The sequence below is a fragment of the Spinacia oleracea genome, chromosome 3 (genome assembly GCF_020520425.1).
Source record: "Spinacia oleracea cultivar Varoflay chromosome 3, BTI_SOV_V1, whole genome shotgun sequence".
Classification (NCBI taxonomy): domain Eukaryota; kingdom Viridiplantae; phylum Streptophyta; class Magnoliopsida; order Caryophyllales; family Amaranthaceae; genus Spinacia; species Spinacia oleracea.
This window is the reverse complement of record NC_079489.1, coordinates 92,864,206-92,883,553: the sequence shown is the minus strand read 5'-3', so window position 1 is coordinate 92,883,553 and position 19,348 is coordinate 92,864,206. Positions and strand designations below refer to the sequence as shown.

Sequence of the window (19,348 nt, the reverse complement as noted above, 5' to 3'; positions counted from 1 at the left end):
CAGTGCACGAAGATCCGATCTCCGTGTCCGTGCACGACACTTAATCGAGTACTCCCTTCGTCCCTTTTTTAAAAACGAAAGCATACAAAAGGAAAGGGAGGCAAAAAAATCATAGATGCACTGGTCTTCGTGCATACATCGAGTACTCCCTCCGTCCCTTTTTTTTAAACCAAAGCATATAAAAGGAAAGGGACGCAAAAAAATCATAGCCTTAATTGTAAGCAATATGACCTTTTAATAAAATATATTTTAAGGAGTACTGTATTTTCTTACAAATTGAGAACTCTCAGTCCCTCCTCGGCTCTTACGCTGGTCAGACTATACATCATCCGAGACAAGGGAGAGTTAGGGTTTTGAGTTCGGAACTGTGCAACAATGGCGGAAGAAGAAAAATCGAAAACCTCTCCCTTTATGCTTTACAACTCCATGACAAAGCAGAAGGAAGTTTTTAAATCGAAGGTGAAGGGCGAGGTTAGCATGTATGTCTGTGGTGTCACTGCTTACGATTTCAGCCACATTGGCCACGCTCGTGCTTATGTCGCTTTCGATGTCCTCTACCGGTAATTTCTCCAATTTTTCTTTAATTTTGTAGATTTTTCTGTTGATTTTGATATTTCTGCGATTTTCGTGTTTTTGGTGTTAGATTGGGGTGAATTGAGAATTTTTTTCCGTTGACTTCGTTTCCATTTTCTGTTTTATTTTTTTATTTTTTATATATTGAGAATTGGATTTATTCGAGGGTCAAATCAATTTTTTATTTACTCAGTGGGAATGCTTTTATTTTTCATTTTCAAATTTGGTGATATAAGTTGTCTCTAGTACCAAGGGTGATTACTGAGAGTCGAATTCTGCAATTTGGAGCATTGCTGGAAAATAATTCATTTGGTATAAGTAATATTTGGTAATGAGATGTTATGTGTCATCGTATTTTCATTACCACATAGGTCTTATGTGTTAATGAAGATAAATGGTGCAAGACATATGCTTGGTGTGAATTTTGTAGGAATATTTGGCATGATACCTGGTGTTAAAAGAACAACCCTGATTATTCAAACCCACCAACTTGCCTCTATAAAGAACTTGTATTTACATGTTGTTAAGAACTTGAACTACTGCTTCAAATACTATAAGGATTCAGGAAGGATTGCTTGGGGAACTGTGATATCATGGGTATATTTGCTTATAGTCACCTGCAATACATCTAGTTACTTTCATGATCTTGCTGTGCAACAATAGGATGTGCATTTAAAGTGGACGATCAAAAATGTCCTTTGATGGTGTTGATACTATAAAGTTGGGGACCCCTTTGTTTTTTACCTTTTCATAGTGCCTTTTCTCCTTTCTTCGGTAGTGCGTAGTGGGAATACGGGATCTGTATTTAGTAACTATTCTGTTGTTTGTTGAATTTCGGTTTTAAAATGATAAATATATAGAATTTTAATATGATATATATCCATATGTTCATGCAGATACTTGATGGAATTGGGCTATAAAGTCACTTATGTTCGGAATTTCACTGATGTCGATGACAAGGTTAGAAAATGTTAGGTCTTTTATCTTTGATAGCTAGAAGGAGTTCTAAAAAACAGTAGTTGAAAAATATTTGCTTCATCTTTTTCAGCATTTTAATGAACTTTTGGTTGGGACTTTCACATAGACTCATACTTGGACGAATGTGATGCTATGTTTGCTAAACTAATTTTTGCATAAGAATTTTGTAGACTGCACCAATAATTAATGCATAATTGTAAGTCTCTCTTTATTTTATTGAAATGTAAGGTGAATTGGCTGAGGCAAATATTTCTGAGTTTAAATTTTTTAAGTTCTGCTTGGGTGCATAGTTGCATACAGAAGGCTTTAATTCTCAAGGAAAACATAAGTAAGGTACAAGTACAACTGATATTTGACTCTTTACTATTCTTAGGAGAGATCCTTCTAGTGCAGCTGCAGCCTGCAGGTATGTCAAATGGGTTTAGTCGAGTTGGTATTGGGTCAAATGATTTCAGGTTTGGGTTGGGCTTATTTTTGGGTCATGTTGAGCTTCTAGTGGGTTTTTTTGTATGTGTTACTGTGCGTGTGTGTGTGTGGTGGGGGGGGGGGGGGGGGGGGGGAGGGGAAGGGGGTTAGGCTGAAAAGTCAGGTTCCAGACTGAATTTTCATGTGTTGCATAAGGCAGAAAGATAGGACGTGTTGTCTGAATGCCTGCCTAGTCGCATTTGTTTCCCTGTCTTGTTTATTGTTTCTGGGACTTTTTTTTTTCAGAAGCCTTCCCATGAGAGTATGAGACAGAGGTTTAGAAAGGTCACAACTTTTCGGGGGTGGGGGTTAGTTGTTACGTTGTGTGGCTAGTAGTACTAGGGTGTGGATGTTAGTCTTTAAGAGCCTTTAAGGGTGTCAGATATTTGTTTTCTCTGAGATACCAATAGTGAGTTTTTATGTGTCTGTTTAATAGAGAAGGGTGGTTTTTTGTTGGGAAATTGTGGCTTCCTCCTTTTTCTGGAATTGTTGCATACACACTTTGTAGCATGGTAAGGGCTCGGGTTTTGGAAACCAAAAATTTTCAGAATTGAGAAAACCTATAATCACACCCATTTTCAGGCTTCATTAACATGGGAACAGTTGGGATGAAGACGGGGAAATCTCTGAAGTTTCTGTGCTTTTTAGCATATGCGTTTTTTGTGGGATTTAGTTTTTCGTAACGAAATAGCTGTGGCATGGTGTGTTTCTGGTGTATTTAGTTGGGATGGAGTTAACGTAATTTTTGGAATCTGGTCCTCCATGTAATTTGCTGGTAACAAAGCAACTGATTTATCTTATGGGCTCAACTAGTTAAGGATTTTTTGTGTTTTTGAATTTTGGAAATTTAGAGGGACTAATATTAATGGTGGGTATATTTTTTGCCCAAAGGGAAAAAGTAGTGGGAAAAATGGAAGAACGGGTTAATGGTGGGGAGATTTTGCTCATGGGGTCGGAAAAAATGAAAATCCCCATTGCATGGGATTTTTTTGCTTTTAGGTGGGGAATTTTCAGCCAATCTTGGCACGCCACGTGGCCTTCCATGAGAATCTTTGTAACGATTATTTTTCAACGGCCATTTTTTTTACATATTTCTGGTTCTTAAAAAATAAAATAAAGTTACCATCGGTCATATAATTTCGAGATCTACTTTGCTTATTTACGACTATGATTACCAAAAACTTAGGCTCAGTTCGGTATCATTAGTTGTTCAAGTTTTTTGTTTCTGAAAAATTCAAATCTGATTTTTATTTTTATTTTTTATTTTTATAATTTTTCTAAAAACTAATAAAGAACGAGTACTCATACAAATATGGGCTACTTTGGTGAAATTGGGCAAGTTGGGCCCATCTTTCTTTCTTCTATTTACCGACTCAATGTCTTTGTTTTCCACGCCTTTTGTTCATGTTCATCAGTCATCACCATGGCAGTAATGTGTAAAGAACTGACTCGACTCAACCAAAAACTCCCAAGAACACAATAATGAAGAAGAAGATAAATTGATTAAGGCCCAGCCAAAAGGTTACAAAAGGCAGTAGCTTAAGGCTACCAATCTCCAAAAGAGTGACTTTAGGTCACAAGTCTCACAATTCACAACCTATTTCCTGCCTTCTCTCTCTTCCCCTAATTCTATTTATACTACATTCTCTGCTGACTGCTTTGCTGTGACTACTGTCCCTTTTGTGTTGCTATTGTTGTTGGGTTGGGCCTCATTAGTTGGGTTCATTACAATACCGGCCCCCTAAACTTCCACCTTGTCCTCAAGGTAGATAATAGTCAACACTAGATTCTCGGCCTCGACCATGATGGGCGCTGTCATCCTTGATGCACAGTTTCCACAACCTATCGAGCTCGACACTGGTGAGCCTTGTTACCTCTACTTTTAGTATAGAAAAGAAGAGATGATTTGTGTCCTTAGTAACATACATGACACTTACTACCCATATGTTTTGACACTTGAAATCGATAACTTGCTTCAACTGGCATTGAAGCTCCTTATCAGTGAGGTGTTGGCATTTTCCCAAGTGGCCTGAATGTTGAAAAACAGTACTGGGACTTACCACAGTTACTAGTAAAAGATGTCAGATGTAGGATGAGTTTTGCATTGAGAGCTGGTGGGTTAGAAAAACGGGTAGGACTTAAGCATAGTGGAGTGTAGATCAGTTTAAGTTCAGGATTTAATTGGCCCTAGCTGATTCCTTTTTACTGGGCTCCTTTTTACTGGGCTATAAGCTTGTGGACCGAAAGGAAAGGAAAAGTAGGTAAAATAAAGTGGTTGTAAATATTTGGGCCTGAAGAGAATAAGCCCAAAAACGGATCTATCCCCATTTAAATCAACAGAAAGGACTTTTAGATGGGTCAGCCCAACACTTTGCTTACTCCTCCAAACATAGTTGGGTGGGCATCCAGATCATCCCCTTTAAATAACCTAGCAATTGCCGCCAGGTGACCTAACCATCCCCTGCCCAAATTGTGCTCAATAACTGTAACATATGTACAATTCCCAACCCTTTGACCCACACCATGTGGCTTCACCCACCTAACTTCCTTGCTGGTATCATCTCTCTTGCGATTCACCAATTTACGCTTACTATCATCTTCAGAAATTGGCTTCTTCCCCCGCCAATGAACACAGTCATGCTTTTTCTTTCATGCTGAAAAATTGGTGGGACGACCCCCCATGAGCGCCACCCTACTTCAACAACAATTTTTTTTGTCGGGGACGAAGCTTAAACTATCGCCGGTACTTGTTCTTCCACCACACGACCCACTTGCCGATGATCCGCCCTTCGCGAATCCTTCACCATCCCTATTCAGGCCACCACCGGTGGCGGTTCCACCACAAAAATCTTACTTTCCGACCAATAAACCAGAACCACCACCTGATCTACTCAGATCTTCGCTCAAGCTACTACCTTTAACCTTGTCTGCTTAGAGAGGACCAACAGATCCACCACTAGAACGTCTACCGGTGAAGCAACCAGGACCACCACCAGATCCACAGCCACCAGCGCCGCCTTTCTCAAATCTTTCTCTTGGTGGTTCACCTTCAACAACTCCATACATAAAAACGTGGAGACCACCATCATACCACCTCGATTTTCACCGGAATAAGTACTTGAAAACGTACTTGAAAACTTCTCCTGCCTGCTGCCGTGCCTACCTTCCACCAAATCTGATTTCAAACCCTTAACAATCAACTTCAGATCTTCTAAGTCGTCCTTTTCAAATTCTTCATTCTCCTCTTTAAGTATCTCTTCTCTAAGTTCAGTAAACTTCTCTCTGATTTCCTTCAATTCTTGCCGGAATGAAGAGAAAATTGGAGAAAGACCTTCCACAATGTTTTCACAAATTCTTCCTTGCATTTTTGGAAAATTTCATCCCACTTATCCTGGGATTTCTGATCAGATCCTGCAAACACCATCTTTAACTTCTTTTTTTTCTCTTTTTTTTTTCCTCTCTTTTCAGAAAATCAGATCAGTTCCACCTCCCAGAGCTGCACCGCTCTGATACCAAGTGAGATGAACTCAACACCTACTAACAGATACAAGTAACTCAGGAAGAAAAGTTGCTTGCTTTGATTAAGGGAAGAACTCATAATAGAGTTTAGGGTTACAAAAGTAGTGGCGCTACAAATCTCCAAGTCAGTAGCTTTAGGCTACAAATTTCTATTCCTAACACCAAAATTCCATAACTTTCTCTTTCCCCTCTTCTTCTATTTATGCTAACATTTTCTACTGCCTGCCATGTTGTCCTTGTTGTTTGTTGTTGTGTTATTGTTGTTGGGCTGCTATTCTTGGGCCTCATTAGTTGGGTTCATTACAATACCGCCCCCCTAAATTTTCACCTTGTCCTCAAGGTGGATAGTAGTCGGCAATGGATTCTCGGCCTCGGCGACTCAGTTCATTGTTGTCTTCAGAACACTGCTGCCCTAGATGTCTATGCTCCTCTTTGTTGGATGTTGCAGGCACATTGATCGGGCTTTCATGGAAGAGTAGAAGAGGGTCGTGTGGGGAAACTAAGGTGAGAGTGGTCAAGTGGTGAGATGGTTCTAATATGTGATTGACAGGTTTTGGGTTGGGGAAATCAGAAAAGAAGTTTGATTTAAAAATAAAAGGCTGGGTGGTTTTGTTAAGAATTGGGCTAGGTGGATGGTTGAGTTATGAGGTGGAGAATCCGGGTCTCAAAAATTGGGCAGGATCGAAGTTGGGTGAGTTGGGTTGGGTCATGAATTGATGGTTGGAGTGAAAAGAAAGGGTGTGTTTGGGTTATCTAAAGAGGTGTTGGGTTGTAAAGTGGACAGTGGGTTGTAAAAGTTGGGTATTAAAACATGGGAATAGGAAGTGGGCCTTATTTTAGTAAGCCCAGGAAATGGACTGACCTCCTTTAATGAGCCACTACTAGACTGATTAGGGCAAGAAAACACGTGCCTTACTGTTCTGCCATCTTCACAAATGCCTCCCCCATCATCCTCTAGTATTGTCTTCTTCCCCAAGGCAACATTTTCAATGGAGCTGCTGCCATACTCCACCATCTCTAGAGCTTTATGAGGCGACAAGTATTTTTCTCCACCAAGCTTCTTGTCGGCGGAGTTACCTGGGCCTCCACTAGATCCACTTGCTGCCGATCTCTTCTTCGTGAATTTTTCCTCATCCAGGCCACCATAAGGGGCAGCTCCACCACCAAAGCTACATTCCTCACCCAAGAAGCCTTTACTACCGCCTCCTCAAACTCTACCTTTCTCGAAATTTCCTCCACCACTGTGGTTGTAACCACCGGATTTACAACCTCCGCCGGCGAAACCTCCCGAAAAATCCCCTTGCCTCTCACCGGATCCACCTGACTTTCCTTATGTGAAACTCTTTCCTCCTCGGTCAAGGTCACCAAGGTTTATCATATCACCAACCCCTCCCCTACCTTCACTGGAAACTCTTCTACGGAAAACACCATACCTTATTTTCTCCAGATTTGGCGTCACCATCGGTGGCTGTTCCACTTCGACCACCGCTTCATTGTGTTCCTCTTCAAGCTCCTCCGACTCGGTTTCTTTCTCACATGAAGGTTGAAAGTCAGTGATGATTGCTCGAACCTCTTTCACTTTCACCTTTCTTCTTTCTTCCAGCACCATGTATGTTTCTTATTTCTGGTTGCCCGACCTTCTGGTGGCGTCCTCTCCGTCATCAACCTCCGTCATCAACCTCTCTGTCATGACCATTACTCAAGGCGACACCCTTGGCCCTAAATTTCTCAACAAGGATCTTCTTGAAGGTAGCCATCCCTTCTGCCACAAGCTGCTGCACCACCCCCTCCAAGCCGTTCATCCTCTACTCTGCAAGTCCACTTTCCAGAGCTTTCAAAACGCTGTGAATCTGGAAGCACCATGGCTGTCTTTCCTCACAGAACCGTGGCTGCTCTGATACCAAGTGAGATGAACTGACTCGACTCAACCAAAAACACCCAAGAACACAATAATGAAGAAGAAGATAAATTGATTAAGGCCCAGCCAAAAGGTTACAAAAGGCAGTAGCTTTAGGCTACCAATCTCCAAAAGAGTGACTTTAGGTCACAAGTCTCACAATTCACAACCTATTTCCTGCCCTCTCTCTTCCCCTAATTCTATTTATACTACATTCTCAGCTGACTGCTTTGCTGTGATTGCTGTCCCTTTTGTGTTGCTATTGTTGTTGGGCTGTTATTCTTGGGCCTCATTAGTTGGGTTTATTACATAATGGCACCACCACTCCACCTGCAACACCATCTTGGAGAATTTTTTTTTTTCCTCTTCTTTTTTCATTTTTCAGAAAAAAGCCACTTTTCTATCCCTTACTTGCTAAATGTAACTTCCTCAGCAATCTCTTTTGTCTCTTCACATTCACCAACGCAGCCGCGGTGCCACCCATTGATAGTTACGAGTTGTGCTTGATATTTCTTTAACGATAACCATACGTTATCATGATTCTCTCACTTTTTTAAACGGCCCCAAGTTGGGACGTTAACAGTGGGGTGGTAGAGGTGGCCGAGGTTATTGTGCGCTGGAAGGAGAAACACCGGAGTACTAGAACAGAATAAGCAAAGGTAATCCTCACAGGTAATCCCTCACAGATATACGATGGTTGAAGGGTGAGAGTGAAAGGCAAAACTACCGGAGAGGAAGGGGTTTATTTGGTTTTAATAAAACGACAACTCCAAAACCACTTTTAGTGGTTTATCTTTTTCCGCTTTTGTTTCTATAAAAACAGGCTAAAAGTTGTTTTGTTCAACGAATTAGCCGAACAGGTTTTTGTTTATTTTTCAATTTAAAAAACAAAAAACTCAAATTTAATCAGTGCCGAACAACCCCTTAATTATTCATTTTCTAATTTTCTTTTTTTTATTATGTTTATTTTTTTTTATTATTGTTATAATATTGTTGTTATTAGAGAGAAGTAGTATGGAGAGAGAGAGGGGTGAAGAGATTTTCTTTTGCTTATGGATAAGAGAAGGGTGGAAAATTATTTTTGCTAATGGGAAAATGAAAAAGGATGAGTAAGAAAGTGGGTAGAGAGAGAGAGAGGGGTGATGATTTTTTTGCTCATGATTAACAATGGTTTAAGGCTCCGTTCTATTCAACTTATTTTGTCCAAACTCTTATATTATCTGAACGTATCTGAATTTATCTGAATTTAACTTAACTTATCCGAACTTATCTGAACTTATGTCATCTGAAAAAACGTATTTTGTCTGAAATAAACTTATTTGTGTGTGAAAATTTATGAAAAAACTTATTTTTCTGAACTTATCTTAATTAAACTTATCTGAACTTTTTTGGTCTAGAATAAGTCAAAATTCGCGGAGCTTAAGTTTCTGCGTAGTATTCCTTTTGTTACAGAATTGCCCTCTTTCTTTATTTCTGATACTTCCTTCGTTCTCTTTTTAGTTGCATCATTTTGACTTTGTCACTATTCCTATAATCTATTTTGACCATAATTGGTAGATTATTCATAAGTTAAAACATAGTCATTTTTTATCTTGTTAGATTCTTCTTAATGTATAGTTTCATAATATCTTACTTTTATTATTTTTACTTATCGACTATTAGAAAAATTAATGGTCAAAGATGTGCGTTGGCAAACGTGAAATTCAAAACATTGCAACTAAAAGAGAATGGAGGAAATATATACTTTTCCTTACAAATAACTTCTAGTTGCAGTTTATTTATTTCTGATTCATAGACTTATTTGAATTCTTTTAAATGTTGCAAGGTTCTGGAACAGACATTGCAAATTACGCCCTCCCCAATTGCTAATTGTTGATTGTACAAGGGAAAGCTTAATCCCAGTGTATTAATTTTTTCAAATTTGTTGGGTCAAATGTGGGGTTCGGTGGGGAGTGGGTGAGTGTTGCTTGCCTTTCATTATTGTCTATGTTGGATGCACTATTTCTGGATTGCCCAGGTGGAATTAGTCCGATTGACATAATGTTTTTACTTGTATTTTTGGCGCAATTGCTCTCGATAAGAGGGTAGCATTTCAATGATTTTCATTGTCATTGTCAGAATCCATGTGAGTGGTTCTCTATTATTTTTGTAGACTTGCTAGTGGATTGGCATCCATTTGCTGTTAGCAGCGGGGCAATAGTGTCAACCTGACTTTGCAGGCATTTTGCTCACCTTGATTAGTCAAAAGTGGCTTTATAAACTGAGTTGGCTTGCTAAATCCATTCTAGTTATGAGTTTGCTAATCCATTCTAATAAACATTGGCTAAGATATAGATAATGTTCATAAGGGGATACCAGTATACCACCCAATATTAATTTTTTGTTTGTCATTGTGTCCTTAAAGCTTTCAACGTCCTTTCTTTGGTATTTGTGTTGATTCTTTACAGTTCCAAGTTTTGGCTACTTCATTAATTCTTTTGTTTGAAACTTTTTAGATAATACGCAGAGCGAATGAGCGTAAGGAGAATAATCCGGAAGATCCACTGAGTGATCCTTTAAAGTTAAGCAATCATTTTTGTGAAGAGTTCCTTAAGGATATGGATGATTTACAGTGCCAGCTTCCTACTCATCAACCACGTGTTTCTGATCACATGGATCAGATTAGAGATATGATAGCCAAGGTGAGGATCATGATTTTGTTTCTTGTCTTTGTTGTGTTGAACTAATTATGAAAGTTCTGTCCCCAAAATGGAAGTTGTACGGAGAAGTCTGGGTTGTGTGTGAATGATGCACATTGGGTAGACGGCTAGATATGGACTGTTGGTCAAACTTGAGAGCAATCATTTATTCTTTTTCAATTTCTTATTTTACTTTTTGAACCGTTGGTTCTTTTGAACTTCAGCTTATGGAATACTTAATTTAAGGTCTATGCCATTCACTGTTGCCATCCTGCTCAATGTCTAAGAAACACGAGTATGAATTTTTCTGTACATGCTCTTTTGGTTCTTGCACCCACCTGAATTCAACAGAATAACTATTAATTAAAAAATTACTCCACTATCTCTCACCACGGCTACTTTACTATTAAAATATAATTCATAACAATACAACAACTTATCGCATAAAACTACATGGAAACTTAGGTGCCGTTCGGCACTGTTGCAGTTTGCTCCGTTTCCGTTTTTTTATTAAAAAAACAAAACGAAAGTTGTTCGGCATTTTTATTTAAAAAAACTGATTCAGGGTAGTTTTGACAAAACAAAAACGATAAAGTGTAAACCACTTTTAGTTGTTTTAGGAAAATGGTTTTTAAAAACAATTGTTCACCAGCACTTTCTCTTCCTTCTCGATCCCTCTTCTGCCTCTTCCTTTCTCTCTCCTCCCTTGGTCTTCTACCTGTTACTTTCTCTCACCTCCATGGCTTACCTTCTCTCTCATCCATAACCTTTTCTGCCTTTTAGTTTCTCCCCTCCCATGACTTACTTTCTCTCTCCTCCATAGCTATTTTGTCTTTCATGGGCCATGGTTCACTTTCTCTATCCTCCATGTCTTTTCTTCCATTGCTCAATCATCTAGATCTCCCGTAAATCACATAGATCGTGTCCTCACACGTCTCAATTACCAATCAAGAAAATAATTTCATTCAACTCCGCAGACGAGAAGGGATGTTCTGAACCATTGACGACGGCGGGGAAAAAGTTCCATACCCGAATACTTGAATGATGGATGTACTAAAGTAACAATTTTTTTCCTGAGGGAATTGCAACAATTTAAATGGGGATGATGAAAATTGTAACAATCATGGAGTTATTCTAATTTTGATGAGAAAAGGATACAAATTGGAAAAACGAAATAGACGATTTCGTTGATTTTGTCTTGCTCTGTAGCTTGACATTGGTTCCTCTTATTATCTCTCAATTTCTATACTCTGTCAATTGTGTTTTATTTTTGTTTCGAAAAAACATAAAACAAAACCTATAATCAGTTTTTTGTTTTCTTAAAACATAAAACTCAAAACCCAAAGCAGTGCCGAACAAGGCCTTAGGTGAGAGATTAAATTAGGGCGAAAGGAGTAACAAACTCATACAAGCAAAACACTTCTTTTGAAGATAGCTTGCCTTCTAGAAAGAATTTGAGCAAGATTTACCACAAACTCAGCAAATATCCTGAGAGATAGTTAAATGATCTTGCACAATTTCGACGCAATGCCATGTCCACACTTAAAAAAGTATTAGGCTTGTCCAATGCCAATTTCCACACTAAAGCCCCTACCCGCAGCCTTTTAATAGGACTGGCTACCAGAACATGATATGGAGTAATAAGCAACTCAAAATGACTTGCATGAAGTCCCCGATGTATCTTCAATCCATACCATAAAATCCTCCACTTATAAATATTTTTATTTACTGAGGGTATAAAATCCTTACTTATAAGCCAGACAAAGTAGAATTATAGTTACTTTGGCCTTTTTTTTCTTTTTTATCTTGACAACATTATATCCTCCCTTTATTTTGGGGCTTTAGTTGCTACATCTTCAGCTAGATTACCATTCTTTGTTAACCTCTTTTTTTTTTTTTTTTTTGTATTTTTTTCTGGGGTTATTCCAGATAATTGAAAACGGCTATGCATATCCTCTGGATGGGGATGTTTACTTTGCTGCTGATAAGTTCCCAAAATATGGGCGGTTATCCAGACGGAAGCTTGAGGACAACAGAGCTGGTGAAAGGGTTGCTGTAGATTCTAGAAAGCGACATCCTGCTGATTTTGCTTTATGGAAGGTACAGGAAACAATAGTCATTACTCTTTGCACAAATTCATTATGGTTTTTGCCATTGTCTCCTTGCGTGAGATTGATAAAATTTGCAGGCTGCCAAACCTGGTGAGCCAAGTTGGGACAGTCCTTGGGGTCCAGGAAGACCAGGATGGCACATAGAATGCAGTGCTATGAGTAAAGAGTACTTGACGTACTCTTTTGATATTCATGGTGGTGGAATGGATTTGATCTTTCCTCATCATGAAAATGAGCTGGCGCAGAGCTGCGCTGCATGTGAGGAGACTGACGTTGGTTACTGGTTGCACAACGGGTTTGTGACTGTTAATGAAGAGAAGATGTCAAAGTCAACTGGAAACTTCTTCTCTATCAGAGAGGTATGATCATTGATGCTACATTTCGTTGCAGTTTGTGTTTCTCATTAGGTGTTTGCATGTTTGGTTGATTTGTTATTACTTACATAATTTGAGTTTCCCTCTTTGAAAACTAGGTTACCAAACAATACCATCCTTTGGCTTTGAGGTACTTCTTGCTAAGCATGAACTACAATTCTCCTGTCAATTATTCATTGTCGCAAATAGATCTTGCATCCGATGCAATCTACCGTGTTTATCAGGCAAGTCCGCGATGCTTCTCATTCTTGATATTCTTGGTTGCTTTTCTCTGCTTTTTCCTTGTAATTTCCTAGTATCCTAGTACAGTAGATTTTTTTTTTCTGGTTTGGTATTTTTGTAGTGGATTTGCAAGTTCATGTTACGTAGCCAATTAGCCATGGTGTGAATCTGCTATTAAGGATGCTATTTGTCCAGCGTTATGTCAACAATCTACTGCTTGGGAGGGATAACTTTGAAAGAGACTGTGTTCGGGAATATGCGAATATCCTTGTTGCCTAGACTCTTTATGCTACTGTTGTGTGTTGCTGTTCCATATTACAGTTCCATATAACTTTTTGAGTCAAAGCTTATAGAGTTTGTTCCTTGATCTTCAATTCATATTCTATAGTATGTAAACAATTTTGGTTTTAGACTTCTACATTGTAAGACTCTAAGAGTATGTTTTTATTGCTTAATAAAGGTGCTGTATTTTAGGTTATTTTGTCAAAACTACCTACTCCGTATTTTTATGTACCCAATTATTATAGACTCTTATTTCTAGGAGAGGTGAGTGGGTGTGCGAGAAAGGTGGAAAAAGTAAGAGAGGCAGTGAACTGGTGAGTGGGTGTAAGAAAAGGTGGGTAAAAGTAGAAGAGAGAGAGAGTGAAAGGGTGTAATTGTGGGAAAAGGGGGTAATATGGTAAATATGTTAGCCAAAAATAGAATAGAGTAGAAGGGGCAAAACAAAAAAACCCTTTTCGGAAAGTGGGCACATAAAAGAAACAGAGGGAGTATTAAATATGTACTTCCTCCATTTCTATATAGTTGCAACACTTCCCTAAAATGGAAATGTAACAATAGTTGCAACACACCTAAAATGAAAACATTTTTTTACCCAGTTACAATTTTACACCTAAGATGAAGTAAGAAATGTGACTAAAGTGGTTGTGGCCTCACTCAAGTACCACTTTCTTAAATATCGTGTAGAGGGGTATGTTGCAACAATAAAGAAACGGAGGAAGTAGTTTGGAAATAACTCCCTTTTAAAAATTTCTAAAAAAAAACTTCCTTGAAGACGCAAAAAGTTTGAGTAGCACTACCCACAAACGGATTCTGTCCCATGGAACCCACTTTTTTTTCTTCTTCCAACTACTTTTGTTTGTAAACGAAATCCTTGAACATCTAACACCGCAAAAGTTTTCAAATAAAAGTTTTAAGCATCAAGCAGAAAAGGAAAATTAACTTGGATCATTCATCAATAGTAAGGTTATTCAATTATGTTATTAACTGATTTTTAATAGGAAAGCTAGGGTTTACACGTAGCTGTTGTTTTTACCCAATTACTAGAATTAGGGATTATAATTTGGGAAGTTGGGGTTCTTATCATGTTTGTGGTTTTCAATTAATGGTTTATGGTTATAATTTATTGTTTATTCTCCACTTATTTTGTGATTAATGTCAATTGAACCATGTCCATTTCAGCCAACCATTCTTCTCTCCCATGTCTAATCCATCCACCATTGCTGTATCTAAACTTGTTTTGCCCACAAACTCTCAAAGTGTTAAACTGTGCTAATGTCCCATTATGACAACGACTAAATTGATGGTTGAGAAGTTGAGGATGATGCGTAGGAGAGAAAGGAGGCCGGAAAAGAAGAAGGGTCTAGTGAGAGTGTGGGTAACATAAATGTTATTTATGCAAAGATGAAAGGAAGGAGATAGATAAAGCAAAAGGAGGGAAATTCAATGGGGAATAAAGAAGATCATCAAAGGAACCGTAAAAAAATACAGAGGTAGTATTACTATTTCTAGAGAGAGGGGCTCTCCCTTCTCTCTAGAAACCCTAGCCCAAAGAACAGAGCAAAAAACACCCTAAGCCCATGACTAAGTCAGCCGTCGTTGCTAGTTCGCCACCTTTAAGAAACCAGATCTAGTCAAAGTTATCAATCTAGCTCCTCTTCTCTTCCTTGATAAAGATAATTCTCTAATCTAAATCAGCCAAAATGATTAAGAATTGTTCTTTTTCTCAAGAATGCAATACTTGGTTAATTATGGCCAAGGAGATAGATTTTACGGCAAGTTCAGTCAAATATCCGGCCAAATCTCTCAACTATATTCAATATGAGCTTAAGCTCCATTCCTTTTCGTCCTCTTTCAAGAAATTTAGGTTCAATGGCTGTGCATTTTTCGAATAAATTTTTTATCGGGAAATATCTTAGACCATTAATGGTCCAAGTTTCTTTCTCGTCGGAAAAGGTTGTAGCCAACCTCGCCTCTATTTCAGTCCGGTGAGGTGTTTCTTCTCAAATCGTCGTCGTTGCTACCTTCCTCGACATTGTCGGTGCCACCGCCTCCGATTGAAAGCATCTAGTCTCACCAAAAAGAATGTTTGTACAGAGTAATAATTGTAATTGTAGTTGTAAAGTTTTGCTTTTCTTTCTAATTTTGGTTTTGTTGTTTTGTAAATGCTGATTTTTTATTCGATTATAGCGTAGAATTAGCTTAATTTTTAGTGGGCTAGTGTAGTTGTTCCGGTTCATAGTTTAGATTTAGTGTAAATGGAGTGTCGGGCTTCGGGTTTGTAGTCTTCCCGAGGATGGAGCGTCATCATATACCGTTCGGCTAATTGTCTATCTTTGAAGTCTATTCACCAAGTTTACTTGGAACTGGGGCTGGGGTAGTACGAGGTTAGGGCGTAGTTTCATTGTATGTTCTGTTCTACAAGAAGTGTTTTACCAACCCAGAGTCATTGTAATTTACCCATCCGAAATGATGGTGTCACGTAGTCCGCCTGGGTTTTCTTTCCTTATCAAAAAATAAAAATAAAAATCAAAGGAACCGTAAGTTAAGGGCATAAATGACTTTTCTTGTGAGTTAGAATCGAAGGGAAACAAAAAGTGTTGGCCCATATACGGAATTTTTTGACGGAATCCGTTTGTGGATAGTGCTACTCAAACTTTACGTGTGGTTAGGGTATAATTTTTTTTAAAAGGTTCTAAAATATAGTTATTTCCAAGACTGCATATTTAATACGGAGTAGGTAGTATAACGTTTATCATGTTAGGCACATCTTGACCTTTTTTATGGTGGAAGGAAGTAGTGTAGAACTATGATATGAAGTGCCTAAAATACCCTTTTATGGTTCTCTGCATAGCAATCATAGTTTGGGGCTTTGGTGTTTGCGGTGTTGTACATGTAAGTTTGAAGTGGTTGTGTAAAAGTATGTGTAGGTATGCACATTTCTTTACTATGAAGTAAATTAATATTGAAACAATGTTTAAAATTTTAGCCATGAAGACCATAATAGTCGAATGGGAAATATATTATGGGTTGAAGACATGAAGTTTTATTTTTCACACTCTGTCAACCTTGGACTCTGAAGTCTGGCTTGCAAAACTTACCTTGCCTCTTATGGGTTAATGTTGGTTTCTTTGTGTGAGCTAGTTAAAGTGGTTAAAAGATGTAAATATCTGTACCGTGTGGAAATTATTTCTTGTTTAGCAGTTCCAAAACCATGTTGTTTGGAATTGTTCCTTTTTACTCCTTTCATTCCAAAATAATAAACAACTTTGACTATCTTGTCAAGTTTGATCATTATTGAGTTTAAGATGATGGAAAATCGTTTAAGATGGTTTGGACATGTAAGCAGAAGATCAAATGATGCCCCGGTTAGGAGGATAGAAGGGTGGCAAAGGGATAGAATTGCAAGGGGTAGGGGAAGACCTAAGAAAACTTGGAGGAAGGTGATTGAGCACGATATGAGCTTTCTTGGGATTGAGGAAACTATGGCGTTGGATAGGACAGAGTGGAGGGAGAGAATATACATTGATGACTTTATTTGACTTATACAGCTTTCATGTTTATGTTCTTTCTATTTTATTTTATTTTTATTTTTATTTTATTTTTAAAATTCTTTAAAATTTTTTAAAAATTTAACATGCTATTTTGAAATGTACTTATTTTACTTATTCATTTATTTTAAACTTGACTTATTTTTTATTATCTCTTACAATATTTATTCTATAATATATATACATTTTCCCCTTATTTTACTCTCATTAATTCCACTTTCTCTTCGTTATTTTTTTCTTTTACTTCCTGCTCCTTTTTGGTTTGATTGGTGACAATGACGATCTCCTACGACGATTCATGTTAGCCGACCCCAAATCATTTTGGGACTAAGGCTTTGTTGTTGTTGTTGTTGTTGTTTGTTCCCAACTCGCTTCCCATTCTTGATATTGGTGGCTGCCTTGCCGGCAAGCTACATAGTGCAGAAATGCCTGGCCATGCTGTTCCTGAATTCTCTTTGACCCCGAAACACCTAAAAATATGCATGTTAATCCGTCGAACGGTTATGGAAATGCAAATACATTTGAAGAAAAATAAAATAAAATCAGAACTTACTATCAAAAAAGACATTAGATTTTTTTTTACTCAAGCTTACTTGCTCACTCTTTCTTTTCTTTCTTTTGCCTGGTCATTCTTCATTGCTGTCACATTCAAAGTTGCTTTCTAGACAAGAGGCCATTGGATTTCGGAACTGTTGGGCGCGGTATCTCCCTGTTGCAGTTTTGTTTAACGCTTCACATTATCACATAGGATGGGTCATTGTCTGAATTTGTATAATTGTTGGAAAGGGAAGAGAAAGAAAGAAAGTAGAAGATTTAGCCTTTTCACCTGATATGTTCTAATAAGTTTGAACCGCGAGGAAATTTTTGTAGCTTTTGTTTGATTGAATTTTTGTAGCCATTGAATTTTTGTTTGAATCAGAAAGAGATTGAAAGGATCCAACCATGGAAAACTGGGAAAGTGTTCTAGTTTCCACTCCCACCTTACAGTATAACTAAAGAAAATTAAGCTTTTAGTTAGAGTACCACACATTGGACTGGGGGAGTAGGCATTGGACAATGTACGATACAGGCTTACAGCTAAAGAAAATTAAGCTTTTACTTAGACTACCACACTTACGGTCAGGTTTCTTTGGTAGTATGTGATTCAACTGATTAGTTGATTTCACATGCTCCGTCCTACCGGAAGAGGATTTTTATTTTATCTCAGTTCTAATTTTTTAGATCTTCTTCCATTAGGTTTGTACAATTTATAAAAATATTGATCCCTGTATAGCCTATGTACTTAAATACTGATGTGAAGTTTTTGGCATAAAATTGCGTTTTCATTTTGTCTAGGGATCTTTGTTTTGATTTGTTGAATGTAATATCAAATGTCTTTTATCTTCAGACATTGGAAGATTGTAGAGATGCTTTAAAGTCATTTGATGATGAAAGCTCAAACGTGAAGCCTAAATCAAACAGCAAGCCATCTGGTGAACGTTCTGAGGCTGTAAACTTTATTAAAGATTTTGAGTGCAAAATGGCTGATGATTTGCACACGGCAGAAATATTGAAAGGCAGTCTTCAAGATGCATTGAAGTCTATTAATAACGAATTGAATGGGCTTAAGGTGAGTAATGGTGATACCCGGACTACAGCTACAATATATGATCAAATAGTTGCTCTTATGGTCAAATAGTTATGATTTTGTGCTAACAATTATGATTTCTTGTTAATAGTTAAGTGATGTCAGCGGTCTTATGAGTATAAGACGGTCTAACTTACTGTATCTGGATTCGGTTCCTTTGTCCCAAAAGAAAAATGAAGTTTATTTTTTATGCATTGTGTTAAAACTTTTCTTGTGCAATTGATGGATGCAAAATATGATTTTCCTTATTCCAGAAAAAGCAAAAGCCGCAAAAATTGTTAGCTGTTAGGTCTCTTAAAGAATTGGAGGATGCAGTCAAGAAGGTTTTGGGTGTCCTAGGGCTACTTTCTACTCTGTCTTATTCCGAGGTAATTATGTCTTCGTAGTTACGTAAGTGTTCCCTTCTCTTAGCCTACTGCATATTATTAACATTCTTTTTTGCTTTTCGAATAGGTTTTGCTGCAACTGAAGGAGAAGGCTCTAATTAGAGCTGAGTTAACCGAGGATGAAGTAACACATCTGATTGAAGAAAGGGCCGTTGCCCGGAAAAATAAAGATTTTGCGAAAAGTGACGAGGTAAGGAGTAAGTTGACCACTAAGGGTATCAGCTTGATGGATTTACCTCAGGGCACGACTTGGAGGCCATGTGTGCCAGAATGATGCAATTGACTTAGTTATGTAATTCCAGCTTTTTTATTTATTTTAAACATTACAATTAGAAACTCTTAAGAAAGTGCGTGCACAAGCGAATCCACTTTCAGTCAACTTATGTTGATGACCAAAACAATCTATAGATTGAACGCTGCTAATCGAGTTATAACTTACGAACTTGTTTTTCAACTCTTTCATTTTCTGTTTTTATTCCTTTTCTGAGGTTAATCTCATTGGTTTGGCAGCAAACAAATGGGTAGTGAAGTGGAGTTTTCAAGACCAGCTGCAATTTTGTTTTAATTTCCAGTTTCAGTATGCTTTATGTTTTGTGAACCTGCAGTGCTGGTGGGTACTAGGATGAGTCTTACCCTAACATAGGTGGTTGCTTTAATCGCACTCCGAAAACTCATTTAAAAAAACGCC

General features: G+C 37.9%; 1 protein-coding gene across 1 annotated transcript; it reads left to right on the top strand.

Annotated features, from left to right (window-relative positions):
• Positions 1–217: 217 nt before the first annotated feature.
• Positions 218–19,114, top strand: LOC110782549 (cysteine--tRNA ligase 2, cytoplasmic). The gene is made up of 9 exons (XM_021986715.2): positions 218–560; positions 1,470–1,533; positions 9,928–10,113; positions 12,040–12,210; positions 12,299–12,580; positions 12,694–12,819; positions 18,035–18,256; positions 18,529–18,642; positions 18,728–19,114. Exons 1-9 carry the CDS (start codon positions 376–378, stop codon positions 18,932–18,934), a joined length of 1,557 nt encoding a protein of 518 aa, XP_021842407.1. The 5' UTR covers positions 218–375; the 3' UTR covers positions 18,935–19,114.
• The last annotated feature ends 234 nt before the right edge of the window (positions 19,115–19,348 follow it).